The following is a 12709-nucleotide window of genomic DNA, read 5'->3' on the forward strand; positions in this document are numbered from 1 at the left end:
TGACTCTGCTGGAAATGTAACAGCAAAAATGTACACGCATTCCTGGGTTTGCTAGCTGCAGGGCTATGTGAAAATCAGTGAGAAACTAGTGGTGATTTTCCAAAGAAATATGGGAGTATTGTAATTTGGGACTAAGTGTTGATGATGAATAGGAAAAAAAAATGCTCACTGCTATTCTTGTTAACAAAAATGACTGATATTGCTGATGTTTCTTGTCCATAGATCACCTCCCTTGTGACTCTCCAGCTGCTGTCCATGGTTGGCAATAACGACCAGCTTGATGGACCCCGGTACAAATGCACTGTATCACTGGACTTCATCAGAGCTATTGCCCGGTGAGTCTACTGAAAAACATTTGGTGTTACATGTACTCATTTAAATGAGGCTTCAAAACCTGTATTTTCCATCTTTATATTGGCTCTCTGCAGACCAGAATGGAAATCTGTGGATGTTTTCTAAGAATGACTAAATGAGTCTTTGCTATAAGAAAAGTTGAACTTAAGTTTAGTGCAATAGTGTTTTGAAAAAAAAAAAATCTTAAAAGTGGCGGAGGTAGGCCAAGGAACTGCTTTAGTATGTTACAGTAAAATACTGTCTGTGAACTTAATAGAAGTCAGGAATTTCATGTGAAAATACTGCTCTAAAATGGCAGTCCATGTCAGTACTGAAAGGCATGTTACGATATTGGAATCCAAACTGATATTTAGTTCTTGGTGGTGTTTGTGGTACAGGTGATGTAAAAACTGCATAGGTTATGAGAAGTTTTTCACATAGTTTGCCTTCTGTGATTTGTAGTTGATAAAAACTAATTCAAAAAACCAATGTAGGTACCTCAAAAGTATCAATTACTTATTCATCCCAAGCCTTCAGTCTGGGAGTCCAAGAGCAGTTCCAGATGCATCAGGAGAGATGGTGATAAATGACAGAAACGCATGCAGTACATAGGCAACAATCAGAACTGTCTCATTTATGCCAAATCTGAACAGCATTACTTCACGCACGCTGCTGCAGCCAGCTTATTAGCAGATCTTGGACAAAGAGCATGTGGCTAGAGCAGAGCCCAGAAATGACATGTGGCTAAAAAGAGAAACATTGTACAGGCCAGCTCTCCTCTGTAATGTGGAGCTTCAGAGGAATCTGAGTTTCAAACTCTTTTCCAATATCCTCGCTGCACAAGTTGCTCTCCTGAGCTGTTAAACGTCCCCTCGCCCAGTCACTAAGCTGCACAGACACACGCGTTTCAATTTGGACAGGCCGCAGAGTGAAACTTCATCGGGCTCAGACCTGGCTGGACAGTACCAGCAGCATCTCCAGGGCTTTGCTGTGTCAGCTTGCTATTCTCAGCAATAAAGTCACATGTGAATGATGCCTTGTAAAGTCTCCTACTGGTACCAAGTACATCAGACCATCTGTTTAGCAACGTGGATCACTGTGTACGGATATCCCCGTGCTCTTGCCTCTGCTCTAACTCTTACCGTGAGTACAGAGACCAGTTCACAAACTCCAATCTGGCTATGAGGTTCCTTGAATTAAGACACCTGAAATAATGGCCCTTCACCTACAATTTTAACATCCTTTGAAGTTTGTGGACTCTGTTAAAACTGCCAGAAGGTACAGGTGGACAGAAAACAGGACCAAACCTTGTGCTATACAGCTCATGCTTAGCAGAGAAAGTAGTTTTTAGAGCTGTCCCTTCAAACCTCAGTGCACAGTGTAGTGCTTTGGCTTGCCTGCCTTTAGGTCAGATGTGCGTACATATATCCTGTCTGACTTTTCCTATGCAGTATGAAAAAGGTAACTTTTTCTCCCCACGTAGTTCAAAAGTGTTTATAGGCTGCACAGATTGGGCTATTTTATCTGATATCTTAAAGTTGGCCTATTTTTTTCTCCTGTTCTTCTTTTTTTCTTCTTGTTTGTTTGTTACAGTTTTTTTCCAACCCACTGTTTGTCAAATCCTTAAGGACATAGATAAGACGCAAAGTTTCATGAACCCATGATAAATGAGTTTCCCCTTGTCTTAATGAGGCTGGCTAAAAGGTGAATGTATGCTCACAGGACAGTTGTGCTACAACATTGCAGCGGCCTGTAGTTTTTAACCACAAATGAGAGGGGTTATACTTATCACAGAGAAGAACTACTTTGGCATTTCATCACGATACACTTCAAGTAAGCAGACCATCTCCTGATTCTTTAGCCTCTGTTCTTGCACTAGTGCTAAAATAAGGCTAGGCACCAAAATCCTCAGGTGCCTGAGTCTTGTTACCACCTCAGCCTCGCTGCCAGGTGAACTTACTACTGCAGGGCCGGAGAGTGCAGGAGTAGGACAGGAAAACTCTGCTCTCTCTCTCTCTCCCCTCCCCACCCCCTTCAAGCTGTTCAGCTTGCTATTTTGTTTTCCTTTATTTTAAAATAAAGAATTAAATCTGCATTTTTATTTTTTAAGCAAAAAACACCGGGTTTTTTTGGTAAAAGGGTAGAAAAGTGAAGTATTTATAGTGACTTTTAGTGTGGTAACCTCTGCCCATGCCCAGTCTTTGTTTATTACCACAGAACTTCACATCTATCTCTGTTCAGCCTTTGCAGAGATATTTCCATGCCTTTTACTATGTAATTTTTTACATTTCCATTTAAGTTGGTTTAGGTGTTTCTTTTTTAGTAACTTTTAATTTCTGTTAAAAGGATTTCAGACTGAAGTTCATAAATTTTTTATAGTTGAAGTAGGGATCTCTTAATGTTTGTGGAACATAATGGATCTTTTTATCTAGAGTCAAGTAATGCCAGTTGTTATGGCAGAGTGACTGTTTCATTCAGTTGATAAGGTCAGTTTTTGTTAGTGTGTTTTTGTTTCTGCGGAAAGCCTTATAACTAAAGCACTTTCTTAAGTGACACAATGTAATATGAAACTAACAGTGGCATTTAATTTCCTCTAATTTTGTCATTGGATTATTAGGTAGGCTCCAACACAGTATCTCTTGTTATGCATCATGGGGATTTCTGAACTTTTTCTCAATTCAACACGATGTTTTATAGAAACTTTTTGGAAAGTGGGTTAGAGAAGGAGGCATGAACAGAGAATATTAAATGATTGCAGCCTAACAAATAAGACATTCAGACAGTTAATCTCACTTAGTATTGTGAGCGGTTATTTTTGCATCATTAAATACTTTTTAAAACCAAAAAACTTTGAATTTTATACTTGTCATTATATGCAGTAATTTGTGCTATTTATTCAAACAGTAAATCCCGAAGTCTGAGTGTTAGATTGCATAGCAGAATGAGTTTGGAGACAAAAAAAAATAATTATATGTTTTATTTTACTGCTGTTCATTCTGCCTGCCATTGAAGTACAAAAGTATACATTAAAATCTTCTATCTTATTGAGTGGCATTCTTGGGTTCTTCAAATTTAGCTATGAACATGGGTCAACTAGTGTCAAAACTGAAGGAACGCAGACTACAAATGAGTACAGATGAAGGAGTTACGTAGTACGTGCTAAAACAGGTGGTTTGCAAGATGAAAAAAACATTTAATAACAAAAGATTGCAGTTTTGTATCACCAACTGGAATATTGTATTTACCATATGAAAAATATATTGGCTTTTGTTTTTTTACTGCTTAATGTTTGGAATAAGAAAAATTTCGATTGTTGCTAGAAATCTGCTTTATTTTTTTTTTGAAATCTTACAAAGTTGAATCAGAAGATAAGAACTATATGTTAAATACAATCAAGAATGAGTTTTTTTAACTTCCTTTCGGGGATATTTCTTGATTTCAGTTGTGCAGAATGTCCCACGTGTTGTCTCCAAACAGGTTAAAGTCTTAGCACTGTTAGGATGATTGCTCTAATATGCTGTGTTTTTGTTTATAGGACCGTGAACTTCGACATAATAAAGTACTTGTACGATTTCTTGTGAAAACAAGCTTCACAGCCATATGGACACTGTGACAATGACTAAGGCAAGCTGTGTTCATCTCTCTACTTAGCTGGCCAGAAAGAAGAGTATTTTGGCTCTTTTGGATTTGTCCAAACAGGTGCTGGCCCAGCATGGAATCTGATGAAAATACTCTGATTGGTCTGGGTAGATCTGAGCAGAGGACCATTTACCAGGGACCCTGGAGTATTTGGAAGCAATGTGTTAATTATAAACAGCAGGGTTTGAGCACAATCTGTTCTACTCTTAATGATGTTATCTTAACACTGAAATTGCCTGAAACCCATTTACTTAGGACTGCATTTTGCTCTATGAACTCTCCCCAGTGCTTTGAACATGGCAGCAGCCCTTGTTTGTATGCCCAGTCTTTTCACTTCCTCTCCACAGGAATCTTCGCAATTGCCTGCCAAAGCAGCTTTTCCTGAGGCCACCATTTTAGGAGAGTGGAGTAGCAAAATATAATAAATATAAAAACATCTTTAAAATCAAGCTGGTATAAATCCTTCTTTCTGTTCAGTCATATGTATGCAGACTGTTACACTGTTATATGTAGATCATGATGGTAAACTCCCAATTAATCATCATACTGTACTTTTTTGCCATTCATTCATAACTGTTAACTGAATATTTTTATGATGCTTCCTTTAAAAAAAAAAACTTGGTTCCTGAAATTCTAACCTGATGTTGAACTTGAAAAGCTTTTTACTTCAACATTTTTTTATTCCTTTGAGGTTTCAAGCTCATCCATTTCTGTTGAGTGCTAATTGTAATGCTGTTTTGAATGAATGTGATTTAAGATATGCACTGTGTGATATTTTTTTGTTATAGTATCTGTCCTGTAGAGAAGTACGGCACAGCTGCCTTTCCATTAGAAAAGGGGAGATTCAACAGGTGACAGAGTATTCCTGCAGCAGTTGCCCAAATGAGCAGTTGTTGTAGCATAAAACTTTGACTTTGGATATGAATATTGAAATGCACTGCAACTGTATTTGTCTCCAGTTTACAAGCAGAGGAGTCCCAACTTCTGCTACCTTTGCAGGGTATTGAAATCACCTTGTGCACTAAAGGATTGTTGTCTTCACAAAGCAGAAGTTTTGTCACTCGTGAAAACTCAGGGTCCCACATCCTGTTCCTCAGATGACTTATTTCCAAATGCTGCCCTTTGTTTGACAATACAAGAAAGTGCTATATCATATGTTGACTGTTACAGATTTTTAAAATGAAAAACGCACCTCTGATGCTGGAGGTGGTCAGATACTCTGAATATGTGTAGCTCCTTTATTTTCTCCCACTTGTGTTCGTGTAGCCAGGCTTCTGCTTCTGGATTCAGACCCAAATGAATGAGTTCCAGGTGAGTCTAAGTGACAAAAGCATCTTTCTGGCCAAGCTGTCGTTTCCCTTTTCAGTAGACTGTGAAAGGGCAGAAATGAGTCATCTCCGAGATCCCTTTTCCTTCCGACCGCTGTGCTACATCAAACCGCGCACCTGTCCATGAGGTGGCAACATTTGTCGCGCTTGCTGAAATACTTGGATGCAAATACGTGACCTGTTTCAAAATGTTTATTGCTTACTTTTGTTTTTTACTAATAAAAATGTACAGAAGGTGTGCTTTGGACTAAACTTTACAGTTTCTTTCCCTTTTGGAGCTCATCATGAGGTGAGGTCAGCACTTGTGCATCTCCTGTATGACTACCCAGGGCTGAAAATGGGAGAAGAAAGGAGGTTTGAGCTGTTATACGTTAAATTAATCTCTGCTAAGCAACAGCAACACATCATAGCTTTTTCAGATACCTGGTCTAGATTAGAATCTGATATATGAAACACAATGGGATTTGCACTAACTTATGAAGTCCTACAACTCTTCAATCAAAAAAATAAAATAAAATTCTGCAGCTTAGCTTGTTTGAAACTTTCAACAGAGCTGGGCCAGGGCTGTACCGCTGAGGAGGGAGAATGCCAGTTTGTGAAGTTCCTGCTCAGTAATTGTCAGCATGGCTGAAAAGTGTAGCAACTACCAAGCAGAGACTGTAAGAAGCTCCTCTTTGGAAAACTTTACTACCTTTACTACTTTTATGAGGAAAGAAATGGGTAGGAATTTTACCAGTTGGATTAGTAACTGACATATTTCAGGAATGTTTTTAATTCTGTTTATGTTGTGTATAGATGAGATGCAAGGTCAAAGATTTCAAACAAACAAAAAAAAAGAACCAAGAACCAATGGTCTTTCGCTCTAGGACAATATCAAAATGACCTACTCTGTGTTATATGATTAAATTAATTCCACAATCTTCGTTTTTCCAACAGTATGGATCCATGAGCACACCTAGTCACTGGTAACAGTACTTGATGAAATGTTATTTTTTATAACATTTATTACTTACTTTATTACTTGTTTTAATGTTAAAATTCAACGGGTTATTAGAAATGAGCCCATAAGTATGGATAAGTGATGTTTCTTTTCACTGTTGTCATAGTTTATCATGGTTTTTCTAAAAAGAGATCAAGAACAGAACCAGTTCAAGACTTAATTTCTTACAGCTGCTAGGCAATATACATGAAAAAGACTGAGTATGCTGTATTTCAGAACTGATGTTTCGTATATGCCAAACATTTGCAGATGTTTGAGTATAGAACAAAACCAGCCATGATATGTTCTGGTTTGGGTTGCGGTTGGAAAGGCGTACCTCTTGCGTTGCAGCAACTGTGTTCATTTGGCTGGTCCAACCTTTTCCTAACACCATTAATCCCACACAGCACACCAGACTCTCAAAACTAGCAAGCCCCAGTTTTGGGGCACAGAGAAGACATTAAATAAGGGTCTAAGAAAATAAGCATTGAGGAAAACCTCTTGCTGCAGATTTTTTTTTTTTCCCCCACGTAATTCCTTCTCCACTGCCCTGCTGATCGTTTCCACTATAAATCCAAAGGATGAGGCTACAGCTCGCTGTGGAACATTATTCATTTGACCAAAATCAGGTTACCTGGAGGAGAAGTTACTGAGGATCCATTGCACAGAACTGCTGTCCTTACACTGAATGCACTTCAGTGACCTTTCTGAAAGACTCCTATCCGTGATATAAAACTTAAAGCTGAATCAGCAGAGTGGGAATGAGCAAGGTGACTGAGGTGTAGATGATGGATGTAGGCTATAACTATGCTGATGATGGATAGTGGGATTTATTCGGACAAACTCAAAATACTTCTATATATCCCTATCAATGAGTTTATAAACTACTGCTGAGTGTCCTGTTACGTACCCTAGCAATATTCCATTTTGAGACCCCGTTTTTGTGGATGAAGTTTTGGGCTTTGGGCTCCTCGGGGCCGGAATTTCACCCATCCTACGGGCGGTGTTGAGAATTGTGCAAAAGATGCAGAGCAAGAGAAGAACTCTTTAGTACTTCAGTGCAGGAGGGAGTATTTTAAAAAAACATCAGATATTTTTTTCATAGATTCTGCATAGTATATGTATATTATAATGCTTTAAAATTTATAAATATATTGTACTTGCCTTCAGTGGCTGATCTGAACATCCACAGGAGCTGGGGCTTGTTCTTATATGGAGAAAGTAATGGGGAAAAATTCAGCTATCATAAAGTTGCAGAGAAATGAGTGCCCTTGAATAGCTTTGATTTCATCAACAGCTGCATTTTCATACCTAGAGCCTAGAGATTTTCTTTTTAAAAGAGGCTTGTAAGAGTACATCCACATGTAGCACAAGAGGATTTTTATTTTTTTTTGACAGTGATTTACCTGACTCTCCTTTTCCCAGAGCCTGCTGTTTTTACCATAATAATCCCTGTAGCTATTATCTGTAATTTTGGGGGAGTTAAAAGAAATACAGCAGTTATTTGAGCATTTTCTAAGTTCTGATGCAGCTCTACACCTGGATTTACCTACATGAAAATACATCCATTTTTACCATGGGTTCAATTTTTCCGGCATCCAAGCAGCTTTGCCAAGGCCATTCAGGCGCTCCCTGCTTACCTCTTAACTGGAACAGACAGCTCTGCCAGGAAAATAGTGTGAGGGACAGGGATCCCAGCAGGGACGCAGGGGATATTACACGTCTGTGACCTGTAAGCAAAATGCAGACAGTGGAGTATCCCAGGATTAGATGTTCCTTCTGCACCTCTGCTGGCACAGGGAGCAGGACGAGCGAGGACCAGCAGGTTCTTAGGGGCTGCCTGGAGGTAGGCGTACTGCACATACTGCATGCTCCAGTTTGCTTGGCAATTGGGAAAGAGAAGATTTACTCTATCCAGGAGGAAATGTTACCTGAAGTGACAGTAACTCCTGGTTTTCTCAACATCAGAACAGCACTGCTTACAAACGCTCTGGGTCATTGCTAGTAAATATGTGTTGGGGTAAAGATACATCTTGATTAGCAAGCCTAATCATACAGGATACCAAATGTCTATGTATTTGTAGATGTTGGAATGGCTCCACTGCAATATTTATTGGAAGATTGAGTAAGAACTCTTTTTTTTTTTTTTTTTTTGAACAAGCAGATTCATATAAACTGTGTACAACACTGTTTGTTAGGGGTATATATGGATTAAGTTGTTTTACTTTTTGATTATTTACCACTGTGTTTGTTAAAACCATTAAAAAAGGAAGGCTGAAAACTAGAGAAATAGTGCATGCCAGCACAGTTGAAAGTGCAAGTACAACCTTTATGAAGACAACCTAAAAATTATAGGTAGGGATGTCTTTAAAAAGCAACAACCTGGTGACAGTTTCTGCTGGAACAAGAAGTTGAACATCATCATTCTGCTTGCTATTTGACGCTGGCAATATATCAGCCATATATTTGACTAGGTATTTGTAAATACCTCAGTTTCATGTACCAAGAAGCTTAGAAGTAAGATCAAGATGGTTTGTTGATCACCCTGTGCCCTTTGGTGTTTCATTGCTTCTTGAGTCCGTGAGCATGGTGATCCTGGAGTAAGAATGTGATGTACAAAGTATCATGGATGGGTTTAATGTTTGGAGTACTGTAGTGGATTGTACTTACAGTGCTACCTCCTCTATAAACAGCTAATGAGCCCTCTATAAACCGCTAATAACCCATCTTCTCCCTCAAGCTGAGCAAGGAGGAGCTTTCTTCGACCTGAACAGACGGATCCAGGGAAGAGTAGAACAAAGAAATGGGCAATCCAAAGCAGCAGAAAGCATCCCTAACTCTTCTTCCATTTGGCTCAAAGCCTTCAATGAGCTAGCAAATTGTTGGAGCATCCTATCACCCCATAGTGTCCCTGTCCTGCCAGCGCTGCTTTGGGTGCTCGTGGGACATCATCGTGAAGGTGTTCAGCTACAGCAAGGTTTTTTTCCAAATCCTGGTTAAATACATTGGACCACAGAGGCTGTATAGCCAGGTGTCTTGTTTGGGGTGTTTGGTTTTCTGGTTTGTTTGATTATGATGAAATGCTGATGAAAAGTGAATGGCAATGACAGAGCCAATGTAGCAGGAGGTGATTTTTCACAAGCCACACAGCAAAGGTGCACTTTGCCTAAATTCATTCAGTACGTGCGCTCTGTTTTCCTGGCACATGCAGATTTTCAGTAGAGCAGGATTTTTAGTTAACAAATATTTTCCTTTCAGCATTTGATTCTTGATATGTGCTGCTTGTTATTTCATATACGTCCAGATACTTGAATTCAGATGAAGGTGTTGGGAATAAGATAGGACCATAGGTGGCTTTTTTGATATTCATGCATTGGGAGTTCAATAGCTGAGCACTTCTGTCTTCAGGTAGGCAATGAAGACTTTCACACAGATCCCCCCTACATCCTGGCAGCCAGAGAACAGTTGAAAGAGAGCTTAGCAAAGAATAAGGTACGTAACCTCTCTCATTAAGGCATCCTTGGCAGAAGACAGAGCATAATTCTATAAAATTCAGCAGAAGATGGAAGTACCCAAGAGAGAGTGATGGAGAGAGAAGTTGCTTGCCAACTTCTTGCAGCGAGCAGCTCATCCCCCCATGTGGGCTGCAGGATCTGAAAGATGTGAACACAAACAACATCTACAGGAGGGGCAAATGATGTTCCTGCCATGCAGTTAGGCAGTTCCCGAAGTGCAGGTGCCTGGAGGAATCCCCGTCCTGTCCTCACAGCAAGATTTCCTGTGCAATGTTTTGTTATTCCCGAAGGGTGCAAAGCATTAGAAACAACAAATAGCTGGTGACCCTGCTGGGACTTGTGAGAGCAGCGTGATGTTAGGGTTGGGGAATTTCAGAGAAAAAGAGCTGAAGCCAAGCACATGGTTTGTCTGCCAAAACAAACCTGTGGCTCCCGGAAAGGAAGGGAGCTGCCCCTTAAAGCAGAAGAGCCCACGTCACTGGACTTAGCCCGGGCTGCAGGCACGTGTGCTTACCTGAAACTACTTCTTCAGTGTCACTCGTTGCTTCAGGCAAGCCAGGTGTATTTGGATCTATCGTTAAAGGCATGTTGATGTGTCCTGAGCATGTTGTTTTCTAATGTCTTAGATGTCTTTATGCAAAGGCTCACCCAGTTTCAATAGTGGGGTTTTGGGCTGAGTATATGAGCAATAAATATGATGTTTTTGCAAACAGTCACAGTTAGTTTCTGCAAGGTTTCACCCACAGCAGTACCTCCATTGCTCACCATCTACATTTAAAATTAAAGGCTAGTTTTGTGTCTTTGATTAAATTGTCTGCATGCATAACCTGGCTCCAGACTCAACTCTACTTTTCCTCTCTCCTCCTCCCCATCTAATCTCAATCCCTCCCAAAACCACAGAAGTGACAGAACTTTTCATTCATCACAACATTTTTTGCACTGACATCAAAAGTTAAAACGCTAGCTTTAGTTTTCGACCGTACAATTAACCAAATGTTGCCAAAATTGCTTTGCCCTCAAAATGGGAAGTGTGCTAAGGCTGACACACCCTTTAGAGGAAAAACTGTGCTGAAATTGTTAACCTTTGGCAAAATTGTGAGTAGCTAACTGGAGTTTTTATCATGGAAAAAGTCAAATCACCTTTATTGTAGTTGCTGATGCTCATGCCAGCTAAAACAGTGGACAGCAAGTGTTTTAAATCGGCTGTTAGCTTGTATCTAAGTACTCTTGTGTACAGTTTTTCATGCATAATAAATACTTCTGGTGGCAGCCTTTTACTTTCTCCTCTGCGCCTTCTTCTTTGATAAATCAGACCCCTGAAGAGACTGAAGCCAATTCCTCTGGCTCAGTTGGGAAGTATTTGCAGAAATCCATTACTCTCTTCACTAAAATAAAAAGTGAGGAAGTGGAGATTGGGCTGGGATTTGAAACTCCTCTGCATTGAGGTCTGTGACAACCACCTACCCTCCACTGACTTGGGAGCCTTTGCGCTGGAAGAGCTCAAAGTCCCGATTTCAGAAAGCTCCAGAAGTATGTGGCTGGTTTGTATTTTCCTTGTGCGGCACGACTTCATGAATCTTTGGTGCTGAAGGCAATGAAGTGTCTGAGTACGGACAGCTGTTTTCCATCAGTAGCTGTAGAGCAGCTCATCCATCAGCAAAGAGCACTATCGCTGCACATTGACGGCCAAAAAGATGGTGAGATACTGGAGGAAGTCGGGTGAGGCCGAGTTCGGTGTGCTATTTCCTTTGCAATATCCTTTTCTGGGAAACGGGATGCTGATAGAGCACAGCAAGATCACGAATATCAAATGATACCCTTGGTAAGGCTGCTTGGCTTTCTTATCCGAGGTTGTGACCACAGGCTGCTCTCAGAGCCGTTGCAGTCTCCTTCAGGATATCGCCTCTGATGCTCTCCGAAATACTGTATCAGTCGGAGGAGAGGGAGAGGACACCTCTTCCTTCCTCATCACGGTGCTGCTGTGCTTTAGCTGAGAAGGATGAGAAGTGTGTGCAGCAGAAGACCTGGCTGTATGAGTTCACGGGGATCTGGAACGGCTACACGGACCTGTCTCTGTACACAACAGCCGAGCTCTTCATTCAGCTTGTTCAAATCACAGGAGAAAATCTGCCTCAACGGGGACTTGGATAATCCTTTTTACTGTTTGTGTCTAACAGCCCTTGCTCATTAAAAATGGGAATTTCTTTTTGCATGAAATGAGGAAGTCAGTGTAGGCTGCTTTGGGCTCCAACTTCGGCTGCTGAGAAAGTAATTCTTTCATTTTATTTTTAGTAGGTTAAGGAACATCATTTCTATGCTAACCTTTTCTCTTTTGAGTTCTTTTCTACAGATGCCTTCCAGAAATCTTTGGATGTTCGATATGTTACTATAGATATATAGTAAAATTCTGACAGTTTTCTTGCTGCTCAAAACCTGCGGTTCCCTGCAGAGACCTTTTCTTCACTGCAGCCTTATTGCCAAGTTGTCAGAGCATTAATTAAACTAGAAGAATAAGGCATTGCATGTCATTTCCTATACTGGATGCCTGCATGTCAGGGACATATCTCCATGGCAAGAACCTGTATATAAACAAAAAATAAGCCTGGCAACAATACAAAAGCTCATGCAGGCTTTTAAGTGAAATATGTGGCAAAGGAAAATATGGAATTTAAAGCAAAGTATTTCCAGGGAAAATGAAGAGTTTGCCGAATACTTATTTTCTCAGGCACAAATGTGATGATTCCATTTGGATGCTATGTGCATTCCAGTGTTATTTTTAATCTCCATATTTTAGATGTTTTCGATATTTATTGGCTCAAACCTTAAAAGGTTTCTCATTTTAAACCGCCTCATTCATTACAGGTAGACTGACTGTTCCTTAGTGGGATTACAGATTCTCCGTGCGAGCCCATAAA

General features: G+C 40.2%; 1 protein-coding gene across 9 annotated transcripts in view; it reads left to right on the forward strand.

The window, feature by feature from the left end:
* The window catches only part of ORC5 (origin recognition complex subunit 5), a 70970-nt gene extending 65418 nt beyond the window's left edge, over positions 1-5552 (forward strand). For all 9 annotated transcript variants that reach the window (XM_068669838.1, XM_068669844.1, XM_068669839.1 and 6 more), the window contains 2 exons: positions 223-335; positions 3869-5552. In XM_068669838.1, coding sequence (XP_068525939.1) covers positions 223-335; positions 3869-3914 — 159 coding nt within the window. In that variant the 3' untranslated portion in view covers positions 3915-5552. The remainder of the gene's footprint in view (positions 1-222; positions 336-3868) is intronic.
* Positions 5553-12709: the final 7157 nt, after the last annotated feature.

Source organism: Anas acuta, chromosome 1 (genome assembly GCF_963932015.1).
Source record: "Anas acuta chromosome 1, bAnaAcu1.1, whole genome shotgun sequence".
Classification (NCBI taxonomy): Eukaryota; Metazoa; Chordata; class Aves; order Anseriformes; family Anatidae; genus Anas; species Anas acuta.